This window comes from Scyliorhinus canicula, chromosome 1 (assembly GCF_902713615.1).
Source record: "Scyliorhinus canicula chromosome 1, sScyCan1.1, whole genome shotgun sequence".
Classification (NCBI taxonomy): domain Eukaryota; kingdom Metazoa; phylum Chordata; class Chondrichthyes; order Carcharhiniformes; family Scyliorhinidae; genus Scyliorhinus; species Scyliorhinus canicula.
Window position 1 is genome coordinate 303,271,925 of NC_052146.1, and position 21,547 is coordinate 303,293,471.

General features: G+C 46.7%; 1 protein-coding gene across 1 annotated transcript in view; it reads left to right on the plus strand.

The window, feature by feature from the left end:
* aig1 (androgen-induced 1 (H. sapiens)) overlaps window positions 1-21,547 on the plus strand; it is a 222,206-nt gene that overhangs the window by 164,640 nt on the left and 36,019 nt on the right. The window contains exon 4 of the mRNA XM_038816755.1: window positions 9,927-10,042. Coding sequence (XP_038672683.1) covers window positions 9,927-10,042 — 116 coding nt within the window. The remainder of the gene's footprint in view (window positions 1-9,926; window positions 10,043-21,547) is intronic.

Consider the following 21,547-nt stretch of genomic DNA (forward strand, 5'->3'; position numbering starts at 1 on the left):
TCATGATACACTTTGGTGTTCTCTAAACCCTGGCCCATAATAATCTTCACAGTGGGACATTCTAAATGGCTGCATTCAAACACTTCTCCTCATCTCCCAGATTTTCTATCGCTAAGTATCTTTGTGTCCGACAGAAGCTGATGGAAACAGTTAACAGTCATTTAAAAGCAAAATACTGCGGATGCTGGAATTCTGAAAAAACCCCACAGAAAATGCTGGAAAAACTCAGCAGGCTGGGCAGCACCTGTGGAGAGAGAATCCGGGTTCACATTTCGAGTCCGTATGATCCCCCTTTCCTTATTTACCCCATAGAATGCCTCATCACTTTGAGTACCTCTGCTAAATCTCTCCTTAGTGCTGACTGCTGTAAGTCAGCGACAGGCACGCTGTGGCCCAGGGGCCATTTGCGGGCCATCTGGGACCAGAGATGGGCCCACGAGACAATTTTGTTGACCGTTGCCACTTGCAGGGTTGCCACATTCCACTGATTTCTGTCCACGTAGTTTATTTCCTGCCAGTACAACTGAAGCGGTCCGCGTGTAAAGCAAGGGTTCGTGAAGTGAGGTGTGAGCTGATTGCTCACAACATTGACCGTGAGGGCCGAGTGCTCCCCTGCGTCCGAAGTGTAAATTTTTCTTTGTTTTTACCATTTGAAGTTGATGACAGTTTTATTGCTATATGAATGATTAAGCATTTTCTATAGCTCAGTATGAGATATTCGGCATTTATTGAATGTATTTAATCTTAACCATGGGGTCATGCTTGGTGACTGAACCTGACTTCAATCTTGCAGCCCACTGGGGTGAAGGAGTGCCCCTCATGCAGCCCACTCACCAACCCAGGTTGCCCATCGCTGCTCGAAATAGAACAATATTAGCTTCTCTTGTTTTTCTTCATAACTTGTCGGAGGTGTACACGGAGCTCTGAAAGTATACAAGTCAAATTATTATCACCCGTCATTATAAAGTGACTGCATTAAAAGTGATCTTTGCTGATTATGTTTCATTGTGGTTAACACTCTTTCAGAGAAATGTGACAGCTTTTATCTCCACCATTGCCCCATGTCAGGACATCAGCCTTGCAAGGCAGCAGGGTAGCACAAGTGGCTAGCACTGTGGCTTCAGGGTACCAGGTTCGATTCTCGGCTTGGGTCATTGTCTGTGCGGAGTCTGCACGTGGGTTTCCTTTGGGTGCTCCGGTTTCTTCCCAAAGTCCAAAGATATGCAGGTTAGGTGGATTGACCATGATAAATTGCCCCTTAGTGTCCAAAAAAGGTTAGGTGGGGTTATTGGGTTGTGGGGATAGGGTGAAAGTGAGGGCTTAAGTGGGTCGGTGCAGACTCGATGGGCCAAATGGCCTCCTACTGCACTGTATATTCTATGTCTATGTCTGGGGCTGGTTTAGCACAGTGGGCTAAGCAGCTGGCTTGTAATGCAGAACAAAAACAGCAGCGTGGGTTCAATTCTTGTTCCAGCCTCCCCGAACAGGCGCCGGAATGTGGTGACTAGGGGCTTTTCACAGTAACTTCATTGAAGCCTACTTGTGACAATAAGTGATTATTTTTATTATAAGATTACCCCTTTATTTCCTGGCGCTTTCCCCCTCGTTCACAGAAGTTTAAAAGCACATTAAAAATAAATAAATAAATTTAGATTACCAATTCATTTTTTCCAATTAAGGGGCAATTTAGCGTGGCCAATCCACCTACCCTGCACATCTTTTTGGGTTGTGGGGGCGAAACCCACGCAAACACGGGGAGAATGTGCAAACTCCACAGGGACAGTGACCCAGGGCCGGGATCGAACCTGGGACCTCGGCGCCGTGAGGCAGCAGTGCTAACCACTGCAAGCACAATTAGCCATTAGCAATTGTGGGACGGCACGGTGGCGCAGTGGTTAGCACTGCTGCCTCACGATGCCGACGACCTGGGCTCGATCCTGGTCCTCAGTCACTGTCCGTATGGAGTTTGCACATTTGCCCCCTGTCTGTGTGGATCTCACCCCCACAACCTAAAGATGTGCAGGGGAGGTGGATTGGTCAAATTGCCCCTTAATTGGAAAAAAAAGGAACTGGGTACTTTAATTTTTTTCAACGCCATCAGCAGTTGAACCAGTTGTGCTGGAGAATCCTCCAATACCAGCCAGACCCTCCCGCCTGGGAACAGGGTAGCTTGTCAGAAGATGAGAAATAGGCCAGAAGTCCCTCCAGCCTCCTCCACCATTCAATATGATCACAGGCGAAAATCTGTCTCAACTCCAGCTGCTTGGACAACCCATGAATCTTAATTGCTCTCTCGGGTGGAGAATTCCAAAGATTCTCAACCTTTAGAGTGAAGAGATTTCTGCCACTCCCAATTCTAAATGGCCCTTATTCTCAAACTATGCCCCCTAATTCTGCCCCAGCTCTCCCCATGCTGCGAGGAAACATTCCAGTGAACCTTCTAGAATTAGGCAAGGAGACCAAAGTTGTCCACAGCTCGGATACAGCAAAATGGAGCAAAGTCAGGGGTTGTAAATTTGTCATCTGGTGCCATCCTGGTATGGATTGATCAGAAGGCTTTGATTGAAACCGAGGTTTACGACTTGCCCGATAATTCCCCAGAATGACTTTTCCAAATATTTCTGTCGCCTGGCAACCTTCAAGGTCAAAATTCACGAGGTCCTCCCCAGAGTGGACTCTGGCCGTGCAGGATTCATGTTGAAATCACGGCAGGGTTTCAGCGCACTGTTCGAGTACCGGTGTGGCCCAGACAGCTTATTAATAAAGCCAAGGTGGCTTTCTGCTGACATAGAAAATGGCATTTTTCATAAATTGAGCAGAAGCATGGAGGAAAATGAATGGCACTACGCTTAGTATGTATTCCATCTTTGCGTAAATTTGGTTGTATTTTTGCATGGATGGGGCAGCCAAGGAAACCACAAGGAGGTCTGTATAAGAGTTAGACACCTTTTTTAAAATAAATTTAGATCACCCAATTCCAATCAAGGGCAATTTAGCGCGGCCAATCCACCTACTCTGCACATTTTTGGATTGTGGGGGTGAAACCCACGCAGACACGGGGAGGATGTGCAAACTCCACACGGACAGTGACCCAGAGACGGGATCGGACCTGGGACCTCAGCGCCGCGAGGCAGCTGTGCTAACCACTAGGCCACCGTGCTGCCCAAGGGTTAGACACGTAGCAGACACTGGAAGTGTACAAGGACCCATTTTTCCTGTAAAAGATTGCCCCAGTACGAGGAGATATGATCGTAGGTAACAACCAGACTGTGTGGTTGTCTGAAAAAATAAACAGGAAATTCTGCAACGCACTCAAACTGCAAACAAAAAAGCAGATGTGCACTCTGAGCGGTGTGAAATCAGAAACAGAACCTGCAAGCTGAGCGGAGTGACAGCTTCATATCCTCTTTAACGCTTTCTGTGCAACAGTGTCTCTTGCAGTTTGGTTTCCTGTTCTCTTTCGAACGCCCATTTTTAAGCTCCCATTTTTTACACTCTTGTTCCTCTCATTGCCACCCTCCCCAACCTAAACCAGTGGGATCAGAAGTATAAGGTGGACACCAATAAAACCCCACAAGGAATTCAAGAGAAATTCTTTGCCCTGAGTTTAGAGAAAATGTGGAGCTCATCACCACAGGAAATAATATTGTTGCATTTCAGGGGATGTTGGCTTAGCACACGGGGAGAAAGGAGTAGAAAGATATACTGATAGGGCGGGATGAGGAAGGATATTGCAGCAGTTGGGCCCAATGGCCTATTTGTGAGGTGTTTTTTTCTACACAGTTCATAGAATCATAGAATTTGCAGTGCAGAAGGAGGCCATTCGACCCATCGAGTCTGCACCGGCCCTTAGAAATACCACCCTACTTAAGCCCACACCTCCACCCTATGCCCATAACCCAGTCACCCCTCCTAACCTTTTTGGACACTAAGGGCAATTTAACATGGCCAATCCACCTAACCTGCACATCTTTCGACTGTGGGAGGAAACCGGAGCGCCCGGAGGAAACCCACGCAGACACGGGGAGAACGTGCAGACTCCACACAGACAGTGACCCAATCCGGGAATCATACCTGGGACCCTGGAGCTGTGAAGCAACCGTGCTAACCACTGTGCTACCGTGCCACCCTTAGTTGTATGTAATATTCATATCGGGAGGTCTTGTGGTGCGTCACGTCCCCACCTCTGAGCCAGACGCTCTGGGTTCAAGTCCCACCCCCGGACTTGTCGGCCAAGGAAGGCGCTTTCATAACTGCCAAACAAGTTGATTATCAACCTGCAAAATCCATCCCAGACACGCGAGTGACTAGTGGTGAGAGCAGCAGAGCCTGCTGGTGTGAAGTGGCACCCCTCGAGCTGTTACATTTGGTGACAGACTGAAAACCTGGTCCACGAAAAATTAGCCATGGAAATAGGCTAAAGCACTTGCTTTGTCTGCCTCGTGTACCATCAGGAATGGGCAGGGAAGGGAACGAATATCCAGTTATTCCCCTGAATGAGTGAGGTCATGGGGACGAAGATTGGGCCTTTCCCAGTGCTGACCTAGATCATTCCCTTTGCTGAAAGGGAGAAACACTGCTTTATTTTCTGATATTCTTTATTACCCAGTGGAGAAAACATCCAAATGTCACTCAATGCCTTTTGTGTTTGGCCCTGGCTGAGGTTAGACACTCACCCCTGGGGAAGCACTGCCTCAGAACCTTTACTTGAGTATTTCCATACTTATAGCACGTTGATGTGCCAGGACCACCTGGCAATGGTTTGACGTTAAATGAATCCAATGAGCTTTATTAATATATATAGTAACTTAATACTTACCAAATGGTTTCATGTGTTTGTGATGTGTAATTACTGGAAAATAATTTAACTTGTGGAACATTTGGACCCTGAAGAGCCAAGTTTGAATAGCTGCTGGAGGGGAAACACATCAATGGTGACAATGATTCCAAACAAGAGAGTTTTGGCAGCAGACTCGAAATTATCGAAGGTGAAATACTCGCAGGGATTCACCGATCATTCACGTTAACTACGCTGGGAGTCTTTCCATGCACTTAATGATCTGCTGAGCTGCTCGCAGAAAAACACTTTTCACTGTACCTCGGTACACGTGACAATAAACAAAATTCAATCCAAATCCAATCCAAAATCCACTTGAGCAGCTCAGTCCCCAGGCCCCGCGGATCAGCTGCCGAATTAAGGGGGAAATAATTGGAGTAATGTGTCCAATTCTGAGCGCTAAACTTCAGGAAGGGTGTGAAGGCTTTCGAGATGGTGTGAAAAGATTTACGAGAATGATTCCAGGGACGAGGAGCTTCCGTAAGGTGGATATATTGGAGAAGCCGCAGAACAGTTCTCCCTGGAAGATTGAGGGGAGATTTAATAAAGGCACTCAAAATCAGGAGGACAGATTTCATAGGGAGAATCTGTCCCATTGGTGGAATGGTTGAGAAGCAGATACAAGAAGATTGGTGAAATAATCAATGGCGACATGAGGAAAATCTTTTCACACAGCGAGTGGTTAGGATCTGGAATGTACTGTCTGAGAGTGTGGTGGAGGCAGATTCACACTGCGAGTGGTTAGGATCTGGAATGTACTGTCTGTGAGTGTGGTGGAGGCAGATTCACACAGCGAGTGGTTAGGATCTGGAATGCACTGTCTGAGAGTGTGGTGGAGGCAGATTCACACAGCGAGTGGGAGGATCTGGAATGCACTGTCTGAGAATGTGGTGGAGGCAGATTCACACAGCGAGTGGTTAGGATCTGGAATGTACTGTCTGAGCGTGTGGTGGAGGCAGATGGGCACAGCGAGTGGTTAGGATCTAGAATCACTGTTCGAGTGTGTTGGAGGCAGATTCACACAGCGAGTGGTTAGGATCTGGAATGTACTGTCTGAGAGTGTGGTGGAGGCAGATGGGCACAGCGAGTGGTTAGGATCTGGAATGTACTGTGTGAGTGTGGTGGAGACAGATTCACACAGCGAGTGGTTAGGATCTGGAATGTACTGTCTGAGCGTGTGGTGGAGGCAGATGGGCACAGCGAGTGGTTAGGATCTAGAATCACTGTTCGAGTGTGTTGGAGACAGATTCACACAGCGAGTGGTTAGGATCTGGAATGTACTGTCTGAGAGTGTGGTGGAGGCAGATGGGCACAGCGAGTGGTTAGGATCTGGAATCACTGTTCGAGTGTGTTGGAGGCAGGTTCATACAGTGAGTGGTTAGGATCTGGATTCATACAGCGAATGGTTAGATTCACACACCGAGTGATTATGATCGGCAATGCACTGACTGAGAGTGTGGTAGAGGCAGACTTACACAGCAAATAAGTTTGGATATAAAATGCACTGTCCGATAAGGTGTTGGAGACAGATTCACACAGCGAGTGATTAGGATCTGGAATGTACTGTCTGTGAGTGTGGTGGAGACAGATGCAATCGTGATTTCCAAATGAAATTGCATAAGCACTAAATTAAAATCGGGGCTATGGGAGAAAGACTAGTCCAATTACATTTTCATAAAACTGACATGGACATTATGGGCTGAATGGCCTCCTCCTGTACTGTCATTCTATTGTCTGATTCATGAGAACATAAGAACTAGGATTAGGTGGAGGCCATTGACTCCCTTCAGCATGGTTGCCCATTCAGCCAGATATGCGTGCTCTGTGACCTAACTCTATCTACCTAACTTCTCCCCATACCCCAAGTTTATTTGGTCAACAGAAGGCCATTAATCTTAGATTTAACTTTAACAAAACCAGCAATAAATGCTGTTTACAGAATGTTTTTTCTAATCTCCACAGTCTTAATTTTCAACTTTCACTCCTCAAAGCCTGGCTTTAACATTTCGGCTGTGCCCATTTGCTCTATGCCCCTTTGCTCTATGCCCCTTTGCTCTATGTCCATTTGCTCTATGCCCCTTTGCTCCATGCCCATTTGCTCCATGCCCATTTGCTCTATGCCCATTTGCTCTATGCCCCTGTGCTCCATGCCCATTTGCTCCATGCCCATTTGCTCTATGCCCATTTGCTCTATGCCCCTTTGCTCTATGCCCATTTGCTCTATGCCCATTTGCTCTATGCCCCTTTGCTCCATGCCCATTTGCTCCATTCCCATTTGCTCTATGCCCCTTTGCTCTATGCCCATTTGCTCTATGCCCATTTGCTCTATGCCCATTTGCTCTATGCCCATTTGCTCCATGCCCATTTGCTCTATGCCCATTTGCTCTATGCCCCTTTGCTCTATCGACTGCACTCTTCCAAAATCATGGCAAGGTGGAAATTTCCTGATGGTTCCGTGATCTCCTTCTCCTCAGTGGAAATGTTCACACATGTTCTCACGTTGAGGTTGGAAGTCAGCAGAATCATGGTGGACAGTAGTCATCATCATCTGCTATCGTCTGACCTTTGATACCCTATTTATCTTGTATTTTTTGTAACATATATTCAGCCAATGAAAGAAAATGCTGGCAGTGCCAATCAGGTCAGTCAGTATCTGTGAAGGTAATATATACATCATGACGATGGAAGACACATCCTGGGGATTACAGTTGATCAGAAAGTGAACTGATTAGCCAGGTAAATATTATGGCTACAAGAGTCGATCAGAGGCTGGGAATTCATGGAAGCATAGAATTTACAGTGCAGAAGGAGGCCATTCGGCCCATCGAGTCTGCACCGGCCCTTGGAAAGAGCATCCTACTTAGGCCCATGCCTCCAGCCTTTCCCCGTAACTCAGTAACCCCACCTAACCTTTTTTTGGACACTAAGGGACAATTTAGCATGGCCAATCCACCTAACCTGCACATCTTTGGACTGTGGGAGGAAATCGGAGCACCCGGAGGAAACCCATGCAGACAAGGGGAGGAAATGCAAACTCCACACAGACAGTCACCCAAGGCCAGAATTGAACCTGGGACCCTGGAGCTGTGAGGCAGCAGTGCTAACCGCTACGCCACCGTGCCGTAAGCAACTCAAACCTGACTCTCCAAAGTCTATCAACCATCTACAGGGCGCAAGTGATAAAATACTCTCCTCTTGCCTGGGTGAGTGTCGCTCCAACAACATTCACAAAATTGGATACCAAGCATGGTAACTCAGTTCGATTGATTGGAAACACATCCACCGCCTTAAATATTCATTCCCTCCACCACTTGCGTAAATTGGCAGCGAGCGCTCATCATCCACAGGATGCATTGCAGCAACTCCGGAACGCTCCTTCAACAGCACCTTCCAAATTTCTGATCTCGACCATCTCGCAGGACAAGGGCAGCAGGCACATTGGAACACCTGCCTCCAGCTGGTTTCCCACCAAGCCAAGTGTCACCCTGTTTAGGAAATATCTTGTCCAGTCGTTAACCTTCGCTGGGTCAAAAACCTGGAACTCACTCCCTAACCGCACTGCGGGTGTACCTATATCACAAGGACTGCAGCGGTTCAAGAAGACGGCTTCTCCACCACCACCACCTTCTCAATGGCAGTCTGAGATGGGTGACAAAGGCTGCCCTTGCCAGCGGTACTCACATCCCAAGAGTGAGGATTTAAAATAAAGATCCAAAGGCGGTGCTGTGTGTTTTTTTCTCTTTCTCGAGTTCTGATGACCTGCTGTGCATTTCCAACACTTTCTGTTTTTATTTCACATACCTAGCATTTGCAGTTTCTACTTTTGATTTCACTATACATGCTCAAGGTGGTTTAATTGCCTGTTATTGTGCAGTGGGCGGTTAATGGGGAATGCTACGTGAGTTGTGCCTGGCGTGTAATTACTGCCTGTCAAAAATAGTTTAGCATGCCAGTAAACAACAATAAACTTTCTAGTTCTTTTGACAATGCACAGAAATTTGACCTTCATTTTCTGCCTTGTTTGCTGCCACACCTGTCAAATTTGCCCTCCTGCACTAACTGGCTAAATTTATAACTTGATTTATTTTTTCATATGTTTACATAAATTTACATCATTCACGTTTGATTGCACATATTGTCCTCAGTATCCGGAATGCAGGAAGAGGGGAGGCAGAGGTGGGGATGTGCACTACTCTGTGGTAAGCTGGTGCTTTTGTGCGTGTTTTGATTCTTTCATGGGACGTGGACATTACGGGCAAAGTCAGTCTGTGTTGACCATTCGTACGTGCCCTTGGGAAGGTGGTGGGGAGCTGCCTTCTTGGCCCACTACAGTCCACCTGATATCTGGAGCAGTTCGGTACAACTGAGTGGCTAGTTAGAGAGGAGTTAAGAGTCACCCATATTGTTGTGGATTTGGAGTCAGATATAGGCCTGGGAAGGGCGGTAGGTTCCGTGTCCCCCTTCCCCAAGAAAATCTGAGTATACAAGATGTCTGTTCCCCAACAATCAATGATAGATCCACGGCACCGTTGCTAAGAGTAGCTTTCAATTTCATATTTACTGATCAAATTTTAGGTTCCACTTTGGTTAGATGGGAACCCATGTTCCAAAAGAGTAAGGTTGGACCTCTGGATTAATGATGGAGTGACATTACCATTGCTGAGGGATTGTAAAACATTTGATCAGAATCGCCTCATTACGAGTGTTTTCTTCAATTATTTAGGGTGGAAAGTGCAGCATGGTGGCACAGTGGTTTGCACTGCAGCCTCACAGCACCGAGGTCCCAAGTTCGATCCCGGCTCTGGGTCACTGTCCGTGTGGAGTTTGCACATTCTCCCCGTGTTTGCACGGGTTTCGCCCCCGCATCCCAAAGATGTGCAGGGTAGGTAGATTGGCCATGCTAAATTGCCCCTTAATTGGAAAAAATAATTGGGTACTCTAAATTTATTTTCTAAAAAAAATTTTTTAGGGCGGTCGATCTGAATTGCTAATGCATATGTGTGTGTGTGCGTGTATATATATATAATTTTTCTTGTTTTTGGTCTCAATATGTTTCCTTTTTCATTTTGTTCTCTTTTTCTCCCCCCAGCACACCACTGTCCTCCCCTTCATTCTAATTGAAATGAGAACGACACATTATCATTATCCCAACAGGAAGGCAGGCCAGGCTGCAGTTAGCATCTTTTCTACTGGATATATTTTATGGTAAGTAGCTCTGCTTAACAGCACTGCTTTCACTTCACCGTTGAGTCATGCGCTTACTATATTTGGACACAACGAAGGCAATCATTACCAGTTTCATTTGTGCCTTAGTTGAGCTGAAACTTCAATAACAGTTCCATCTTCAGCCTTACGGAGGCTTTAAGTGATCTCTGCTGCAGGAACCGAGAAGCATCTGCTGCTACCTCTCAATTTTCCGACTGTCTTTTTATTCTGCCACCCTTGTTTTAGCCCATGCGTTATGGGCTACCGAATGTTGCCAACCCCTCAGGATTGCCCTGAAAGACTCCAGGAATTTAAAATTAATCTCCAGGACACTACCGCAGGAAAACGGAAAGAAAAATCACAGCAAAGCATTAAAATGAAGTTGTTCCGTTTCCTTCTCTTCAAATAGTTTTGTCTGGCGGTTAAAATAGGAGAAAAAGTATTCTTATTTTACAGTTTTTAATGTTTTTTCATTCTGGTGTTGGGGGGTGAGGGAAAAGATTGTTTTGACTGAGTCAAAAATCACCCAGTTGGATAGTGAAGGGCTGTTTGCGTCTCAGTATAAATGGTAAGGTGAGGAGGGCACTATGAGAATGGACAGCCAATGGTTGAAGCACAGGGTAGGGGCAGATGGAGGTAGGAGGCCATGCAATAAGACTCTTGTAATCATGTCCAACCAGAGGTGGGAACCCAAACAGTGGCCAAGGGAGTGGGTAACCTTCACCCCAGTGCTGCTCTCAAACCAAAGCGACTAGGAGCATCTTATACCCTGCTTATACTTACCTCACTTATGCTACCTCTGGAAGTATGGGGACACACATCACAGCCAGCAGCCATTAGTTTTCATTGTTTGCAGCTACTCTGCTGGTAGCAGTCTTGTTATCTGAGTCAGAAGTCTGTGATTCAAGTCCCACTCCAGAGACGTAAGCACAAAAATCAGGAACGATAATCAGGAGGTCATTATCGTGTGGCTGTTTCTGGGATCTTGCAGTGCACAAATTGTCCGCCACGTTTCCCATATTGTAATGATGACCAGACCTCAAAGTACACCATTGGTTGCAAAGTGCTTCCGAACACTCGGACATATGAAGAAAGACTGGATCGGCTGGGCTTGTACTCACTGGAGTTTAGAAGACTGAGAGGGGATCTCGCAGAGACATATACAATCCTGATGGGAGGGGACAGGCTAGATGCGGGAAGAATGTTCCCGATGTTGGGGACGTCCAGAGCTAAGGGTCACAGCCTAAGAATCAGGGGTAAGCCATTCAGGACTGAGATGAGGAAGAACTTCTTCTCTCAGGGAATTGCGAACTTATGGAATTCTCTACCACAGAAAGCTGGGGCCAGTTTGTTGGATACTTTTAAGAGGGAGCTGGACGTGGCCCTTGCAGCTAAAGGGATTAAGGTGTATGGAGAGAAAGTGGGATACTGAATTTGCATGATCAGCCATGAACATATTGAATGGTGGTGCAGGCTCGGAGGGCCGAATGGCCTACTCTTGCACTTATTTTCTATGTTCTTATGTTCTATGAAAGGTGCCAGAGGAGTACAATTTATTTTTTTTGCAAGTTCGTTTTGGACCCTCTTTCTTAAGGTAGAAATAATTGCCAATTGTACAGGGCAGGTGCTGGTCACATTGGGTCACGGTTTTGTTCTTACTGCACCCACGGTCAACGGAACAGAAAGGCAGGTTCCATGACCAAAGCCACAGGCTCAAAGAAACATTTGAGCAGCCAACGTGCTCTCCCAGCTCTCACTTCCTTTTGATAAGAGTTCTCAGATCAAACATGCGATCAGGTGCCTTGCCTGTTCTTGTCAGCTAGGACCCGGGATGTGTCTTTTGTGGGGACCATGAACTGGATAGAGTTTGAATGGTTTTTTTGGAGCCAGTAAGGAGATGGATAGGGGTTTGCCCCATCCACTCTGCACCTTGTCTTTGGAACTCTGAGGAAGAAATACATTTTTTTTTAAAATAAGACGAATGCAGCAACATTTTAAATAACTTCTCTTTAAGAACACAATCGAATGAAGAGATACTGAGGGATGAGTGGCATAAATAAGAGACCTAAATTGAGCACTGCCATCTCAGCACACATCCCACGCAAAAATAGTGAAGCTGCACAGACAAGGGCTCTGTTAAAGCCTGATAGGCTGTGTATTATTTTAGACATTTTGAACAATGATTAACTCCGCAGGTTGTAATCAAGGTGTAGCAGCTAAAGATGAGTCAGCCTAGCTTTTGGTGCGGAGTGAGCAGAGCAAACACAAACATGCCGTCTCCATTGTTATCTCTCCCTGGCTTGAAAACATTAACCCATTTTTGGGGTACGACTTCACGAGATTGTAACTGCCCCCAGTGGGCCAAGATGGAGACAAGGAAGGGTCCATTAGAATAACGGGACTCTCTAATCCTGTTTGACTGTACTTCCTCCCTGTTATCCACTCTTTTGAGGAGGTAAGTGGGTCACCAGCAGGGAGGAAGTGGGGTCCTATTTTAAACATACAGATTTGGTCTAAAGATGTCAATGTGGTCTATTTTGATGAAGGACTCCTATTTATTTTATTTAAATCTGGGCCTGCCATAGCAGTCTGGTCTTGTTATGTTCATCAGTATCTCTCTGGCTCCCTCACGCTCTCCCTATTAATATTGAGGCATTTGACCGCTTATTCCAACATGGAAAGTGCCACAGCTAAAGTTGATCCTGTCGTCAACCATGACCTCGTAATTTGCCATTTTCAAATGAGTCTACGGTATTCTTCGAAGAAGATTGCATGCTGTTCTGGTTTACTTATCTAAGAAAGGAAATAGTTGCCAGTGAAGCGAGTGCAGCAAAGCTTCACCAGACTGATTACTGGGATGGCAGGACTGATATATGTCGACTAGGCCCCTGTATTCACTGGAGTTAAGACGAACGAGAGGGGATGCCATTGAAACGTGGGGATGATGTTTCCTCAGGCTGGGGGTTCTGGGGCAAGGAACTACAGTCTCCGAATACAGGGTGAGCCATTTAGGACTGAGCTGAGGAGAAATATCTTCACTCAGTCAGAGGGTGCATTTGTAGGATTCTCTGCAAAAGAAGGCTATGGAGGTCAAGTCTCTGAATACATTTAAGAAATAAAGAAATAGATTTCTAGGGTGGGATCTTCTGGCTCTTCCTGGTAGTGGGATCTTGCGGTCTGTCCCTCGCGATAGGACAGGATAACCGTGCAAACTACCATTGACTATAGCAGGATCAGATGATCACGCTGATGGCCAATTGCAAGCTGCCTTTGCTGCTTGAATATATTCAGGAGGTGGCTAGATATAGCACTTCGGGAGAATGGGACAAAGGCTATGGGGAGAAAGCAGGATTAGGCTATTGAGTTGGATGATCAGCCATTATCGTGATGAATGGTGGAGCAGGCTCGAAGGGCCAAAAGGCTTCCTCCTGCTCCTATCTTCTACGTACCTACGTATTCATGAGTAAACCCGCTGGCCCTAGACTCTAAAAACCTCCAGGGGAATGGGCACAACGCAGGAGTATGGCGTTCGATTGAGGACCAGCCATGATCATACTGATCGAAGGCCGACTGACCTACCCTTGCTCCTATTTTCTATGTTTCTTGGTATTATCAAAGTGATGGCCTGGCCTGAGAAATGCTCATGTATTTCTCACATGAGCAACACCATCAAAATAAATTCACTGGCTATTCAACTCACCTAGAACAAAGAACAAAGAAAAATTACAGCACAGGAACAGGCCCTTCGGCCCTCCAAGCCTGCGCCGATCCAGATCCTCTATCTAAAACTGTCGCCTATTTTCTCAGGATCTGTATCCCTCTGATCCCTGCCCATTCATGTATCTATGTAAATACATCTTAAATGACACTATTGTGCCCGCCTCTACCACCTCCGCCGGCAATGCGTTCCAGGCACCCACCACACTCTGCGTAAAGAACTTTCCACGCATATCTCCCTTAAACTTTTCCCCTCTTACCTTGAACTCGTGGCCCCTAGTAATTGAGTCCCCCACTCTGGGAAAAAGCTTCTTGCTATCCACCCTGTCTATACCTCGCATGATTTTGAAGACCTCAATCAGGTCCCCCCTCAGCCTCCGTCTTTCTCATGAAAATAATCCTAATCTACTCAACCTCTCTTCATAGCTAGTGCCCTCCATACCAGGCAACATCCTGGTGAGCCTCCTCTGCACCTTCTCCAAAGCATCCACATCCTTTTGGTAATGTGGCGACCAGAACTGTACGCAGTATTCCAAATGTGGCCTAACCAAAGTCTCGTACAACTGTAACATGACCTGCCGACTCTTATACTCAATACCCCTCCTGATGAAGGAAAGCATGCCTTATGCCTTCTTGACCACTCTATCGATCTGTGCAGCCACCTTCAGGGTACAATGGACGTGAACACCCAGATCTCTCTGTACATCAATTTTCCCCAGGGCTTTTTCACTTACCGTATAGTTCGTTCTTGAATTGGATCTTCCAAAATGCATCACCTCACATTTGCCCAGATTGAACTCCATGTGCCATTTCTCCGCCCAACTCCAATCTATCTATATTCTGCTGTATTCTCTGACAGCCCCCTTCACTATCTGCTACTGCACCAATCTTAGTGTCATCTGCAAACTTGCTAATCAGACCACCTACACCTTCCTCCAGATTATTTATGTATATCACAAACAACAGTGGGCCCAGCACAGATCCCTGTGGAACACCACTGGTCACAGTTCTCCATTTTGAGAAAGTCCCTTCCACTACTACTCTCTGTCTCCTGTTGTCCAGCCAGTTCTTTATCCATCGAGCTAGTACATCCTGGACCCCATGAGACTTCACTTTCTCCATCAGCCTACCATGGGGAACCTGATCAAATGCCTTACTAAAGTCCATGTATATGATATCTACAGCCCTTCCCTCATCAATCAACTTTGTCACTTCCTCAAAGAATTCTATTAAGTTGCTAAGACATGACCTTCCCTGCACAAAACCATATTGCCTATCACTGATAAGCCCTTTTTCTTCCAAATGGGAATAGATCCTATCCCTCAGTATCTTCTCCAGCAGCTTCCCTACCACTGACGTCAGGCCCGCCGGTCTATAATTACCTGGATTATCCCTGCTACCCTTCTTAAACAAAGGGACAACATTAACAATTCTCCGGTACCTCACCCGTATTCAAGGATGCTGCAAATATATCTGTTAAGGCCGCAGCTATTTTGTCCCTCACTTTCCTCAGTAACCCGGGATAGATCCCATCCGGACCTGGGGACTTTAGAATACCCAACACATACAAAGCATCTATCCCTAACCTCAACATCCATCATGTCCCTCTCCTCAGTGAATACCGATGCAAAGTACTCGTTAAGAATCTTACCCATTTTCTCTGACTCCACGCATAACTTTCCTCCTTTGTCCTTGAGTGGGCCAATCCTTTCTCTAGTTACCCTCTTGCTCCTTATATATGAATAAAAGGCTTTGGGATTTTCCTTAACCCTGTTTGCTAAAGATGTTTCATGTCCCCTTTTAGCCCTCTTGATTCCTCATTTCAGATTGGTCCTACATTCCCGATATTCTTCCAAAGCTTCATCTATTTTCAGTCGCGTCGACCTTATGTATGCATCCTTTTTCCTCTTAGCTAGTCTCACAATTTCACCTGTCATCCATGGTTCCCTAATCTTGCCATTTCTAACCCTCATTTTCACAGGGACATGTCTGTCCTGCACTCTAATCAACCTCTCTTTAAAATCCTCCTGCATATCAAATGTGGATTTACCCTTAAACAAATACTCCCAATCCACATTCCCCAGCTCCTGCCGAATTTTGGTATAGTTGGCCTTCCCCCAATTTAGCACTCTTCCTTTAGGACCACTCTCGTGTCCTCTCGTGAATTGTGATCACTATTCCCCGACTGAAACTTTAACCACCTGGCCGGGCTCGTTCCCCAACACCAGGTCCAATATGGCCCCTTCCCGAGTTGGACTATTTGCATACTGCTCTAGAAAACCCTCCTGGATGCTCCTTACAAATTCTGCTCCATCTAGACCTCTGACACTAAGTGTATCCCAGTCAATTTTGGGAAAATTAAAATCTCCTATCACCACCACCCTGTTGCTCCTACATCTTTCCATAATCTGTTTACATATTTGTACCTCACGCTCGCTGTTGGGAAGTCTGTAGTACATCCCCAACATTGTTTCCGCACCCTTCCTATTTCTGAGCTCTGCCCATATCGCCTCACTGCTCGAGTCCTCCATAGTGCCCTCCTTCAGCACAGCTGTGATATCCTCTCTGACCAGTAATGCAACTCCTCCACCCCTTTTACCTCCCTCTCTATCTCGCCGAAGCATCGATATCCTGGGATATTTAGTTGCCAATCATGCCCTTCCCTCAACCAAGTCTCAGTAATAGCAATAACATCATACTCCCAGGTACTAATCCAAGCCCTAAGTTCATCTGCCTTACCTACTACACTTCTTGCATTAAAACAAATGTACCTCAGACCACCAGTCCCTTTGCATTCATCATCTGCTCCCTGCCTACTCTTCCCCTTAGTCACGCTGATCATGATCATGATCTAGCCTTACAGGCTTTAGTTACTATCTTCTTTACTGTCCACTGACCTCCTCATTTGGTTCCCACCCCCCCTGCCACATTAGTTTAAACCCTCCCCAGCAGCATTAGCAAAAGCACCCCAAGGACATTGGTTCCAGTCCGGCCCAGGTGTAGACCGTCCAATTTGTAGTAGTCCCACCTCCCCCAGAACCAGTCCCAATGTCCCAAAAATCTGAACCCCTCCCTCCTGCACGATCTCTCAAGCCACGCATTCATCCTGCCTATTCTTTAATTTCTACTCTGACTACCATGTGGCACTGGTAGCAATCCTGAGATTACTAACTCTGAGGTCCAACTTTTTAACTTGGCTCCTAACTCCCTAAATTCTGCTTGTAGGACCTCATTCTGTTTTTTACCTATAACATTGGTGCCTATCTGCACCACGACAACTGGCTGTTCACCCTCCCCCTTCAGAATTATCTGCAGCCGATCTGAGACATCCCTGACCCGTGCACCTGGGAGGCAACATACCATTCGGGAGTCTCGTTTTCGATCACAGAACCGCCTATCTATCCCCCTTACAATTGAATCCCCTATGACGATAGCCCTTCCACTCTTTTTCCCGCACTTCTGTACAACAGAGCCAGCCACGGTGCCATGAACCTGGCTACTGCTGCCTTCCCCTGGTGAGTCATCTCCCCCAACAGTATCCAAAACGGTATACCTGTTTTGGCGGGAAATGTCCACAGGGGACACATCCACTGCCTTCCTGCTTTTTTTTCTGCTTTTTGGTCGCCCATTCCCTTTCTCCCTCAGCAATCCTAATCTGTGGTGTGACCAATTCGCTAAACATGCTATCCACGACCTCCTCAGCATCGCGGATGCTCCAAAGTGAGTGTATCGAGAAGGTGGTTTGTGGAGGAGCTGTTGTCAAGTGACAGTTACTTGACAACAGCTCCTCCACAAACCACCTTCTGGATACAGTGACCGCAATGCACTGATGCAAATCTTCCCCGCAACAGCCAATCAGCGGCTCTGCTCTGCTGCCCACTTGCTGTTGATGGGATCTTCCGTACACAGGGGGCTTCTGTGTTTTCCTACATAGCAGCCACAGCATTTCAAATGCAACTCCTTTACTTGTGAAGCATCTTGGGACATTCTCAGGGTATGAAAGGAACCAAGCAAATGCAAATTCTTTCTTTGCCTCTTTCAGAAGCGGGAAACCCGAACATCCTTTTCTCATCTGCAATCCCACAATTTCAAAGGAACAAGTATGTAACAACAGAGTAAAACCAGGAGGTCTCAGTGGGTAGCATCCCTGTCTCTGAGCCAGAAGCACCTGGTTCGAGTCCCACCCCAGCATTTGATGGCCAAGGAAGGCGTGTTCATAACCCGGACAAACAGGTTGAGTGTCAACCTGAAAAATCCTTCCAAACATCCCAATGGCTGGCAGTAAGAGTGGGAGCGACTCCTGGTCAGCTACGCCTGATTGGAGTGGCGCCCGCCAAGCTATAAGCCTCGAGCGACAGACTCGCGACCTGTTGCGGGAATTACTCACTATGGAAACGAATGAAAGTCCGCCTTAGTCCATTACTTGGTGTGATGTGGAGCTGCCGGTATTGGACTGGGGGTGAGCACAGTAAGAAGTCTTACAACACCAGGTTAAAGTCCAACAGGTTTGTTTCGAATCAGTGGCTTTTGGAGCACTGCTCCTCACCCGAGGAAGGAGCTGCGCTCCGAAAGCTAATGATTCGAAACAAGCCTGCTGGACTTTAACCTGGTGTTGTAAGACTTCTTACTGTGATCACTAGGTGTGGGAAGGGAAGTGGAACATCAGAACCACCGTTTAGCTCTTGTAATTCAAATGTTTCTGACAATTTCTCTCCTCAGCCCTCTGATATTTGACCTGACCCTCACCACTAGCAGGGGACCAGGCGTTGGCTGTGGAAGTAAACCTTGAGTAGAAGCATTGAGCCTGCAGCGATTTAAAGGGAGGAAAACAAGCCTCCAATCTCCCAAAAGGCTCTGCTCAGATTTTCACTTCACGTCTTACAGTTTGCCAAGGGTGGCAGTGTTTAATCCGGCAGCACTGTGAGAATGCTCCAGCACCCAGAGCAGAACTGCAGAAACTGCGTTCGATGGGGCAGGTTATAACACAAACACACAGCCAGCACGTTGCTGCACTCTCCGCATTCCTGAATCTTAAGAGACCATTTCATTTAGGAAGTCCCGCCAAGAATATCTCCGTCTGGGGGTTGAATTTTCAAAGCACCAACTTTCAGCTGAAGCAATGCAAGTGATCAGTGGACAGCTTCTAAAACACAAGACAATGAGGAAACATTAAACAAGGGAAGGTCATCCAACTTACCAAAACTTACATTTATGAAATGAAAATGAAAATCGCTTATTGTCACGAGTAGGCTTCAATGAAGTTACTGTGAAAAGCCCCTGCTTTTCACAACCTTAGGAAGAAGTCCCAACATGCTTTGCACCAAATGTAGCAATTTTTGAAGGGTTTCCAATTCCATAGCCATGTACTGTCTGACTATCCTCCAAACCTCTACATTTGTCTGTAAGTCCCTCCCTGTCCTTTGTTACTGTAGGATTGTGAATCTTTCACAGTGATGGAGCTCAGTTGATGTGTATATTCAAAGCAGAGCTCAATGTATTTTTGGACTCGAAACAAATTAAGGGTTATGGGGGTGGGACAGGAAAGTGGAGTTGAGGTAGACGACCATCTTATCTTATTAAATGAAGGAACTGCTTGATAGACCAGATTGCTTACTCTTGGTTTTATGTTCTTATCTCTGCAATCTCCAGTGAATGATCCGTTTCCAGGATTTCAACCAGTCATGTGTTTCACTAAACCCTTCACCTTATCAAATAAAAGAGGGACTTCTGTATCCTCACAGCTCTGACTTCACCTGAAAAATATCTCAACAAAAGCCAGTTGTTGACTTGCCTGGGTAATCGGGAATCTCTCACCCAGTTCAAAGCTCCTTTAATAATAATATGTAATCTTTATCAATATCACAATTAGCTTACATTAATACTGCAATGAAGTTACTGTGACAATCCCCCAGTCGCCACACTCCGTCGCCTGTTCGGGTACACTGAGGGAGAATTCAGAATGCCCAATTCACCTAACAGCACGTCTTTCGGGATTTGTGGGAGGAAACCGGAGCACCCGGAGGAAACCCACGCAGACATGGGGAGAACGTGCAGATTCCGCACAGACAGTGGCCCAAGCCGGGAATTAAACCCGGGTCCCTGGAGCTGTGAAGCAACAGTGCTAACCACGGTGCTACGCATGATCATGGAGTTAGTACTTCCCACAGAAACTCAGCACCCATGGACCAGTTGAACCAGGAACATTCCTCGTCACAATGGATATCTTGGCACTCTACACCAGCATCCCCCATGACGACAGCATTGCTGCAACAGCCTCAGTACTCAACACCGACAACTGCCAATCTCCAGACGCAATTCTGCAACTCATCCGCTTCATTCTGGATCAACGTCCTCACGTCCTCACCTTCGACAACACAACGTCCTCACCACAACGTCCTCACCTTCGACAACAAGTTCTTCATCCAGCGCTCGGAACAGCCATGGGGACCAAATTCGAACCTCAATACGCCAACATCTTCATGCGCAAGTTTGAACAAGACCTCCTCGCCGCACAGGACCTTCAACTGACGTTATACACTCAATACATCGATGACATTTTTTTCCTTTGGACCCATGGTGAAGAATCACTGAAACGACTACATGATGACATCAATAAGTTCCATCCCACCATCAGACTCACCATGGACTACTCTCCAAAATCAGTTGCATTCTTGGACACACTCATCTCCATCAAGGAAGGGCACCTCAGCACTTCGCTTTACCACAAGCCCATGGATAACCTCACGATGCTCCACTTCTCCAGCTTCCATCCTAAACACATTAAAGAAGCCATCCCCTATGGACAAGCCCTCCGTATACACAGGATCTGCTCAGACGAGGAGGAGCGTAACAGACATCTACAGACGCTAAAGGATGCCCTCGTACGAACGGGATATGGCGCTCGACTCATCGATCGACAGTTCCAACGCGCCACAGCAAAAAACCGCACCAACCTCCTGAAGACAAACACGGGACACAACTGACAGAGTACCCTTCATCGTCCAGTACTTTCCCCGAGCGGAGAAACTATGACATCTTCTTTGCAGCCTTCAACACGACATCGATGAGGATGAACATCTTGCCACGGTTATCCTCACACCCCCATTACTTGCCTTCAAACAACCGCGCAACCTCAAACAAACCATTGTTTGCAGCAAGCTACACAGCCTTCAGAACAGCGACCACGATACCACACAACCCTGCCATAGCAATCTCTGCAAGGCATGCCAGATCATCGACATGGATACCGCCATTACACGTGAGACCACCACCCACCAGGTACGCGGTACATACTCGTGCAACTCGGCCAACGTTGTCTACCTCATACGCTGCAGGAAAGGATGTCCCGAAGCGTGGTACATTGGCGAGACCATGCAGACGCTGCAACAAATGAACGGACATCGCGCAACAATCACCAGGCAGGAATGTTCCCTTCCAGTCGGGGAACACTTCAGCAGTCAAGGGCAATCAGCCTCTGATCTCCGGGTAAGCGTTCTCCAAGGCGGCCTTCAGGACGCGCAACAACGCAGAATCGCCGAGCAGAAACTGATAGCCAAGTTCCGCACACATGAGTGCGGCCTCAACGGGACCTGGGATTCATGTCGCATTACATTCATCCCCCACCATCTGGCCTGGGCTTGCAAAATCCACCAACTGTCCTGGCTTGAGACAATTCACACCTCTTTAACCTGGGGTTACCCCTATCTCTGGATCTGTAAAGACTTAATTACCTGCAAATGCTCGCATTCTAAACATCTTTGAATTTGTCTATATATGTTTCTGGAACAT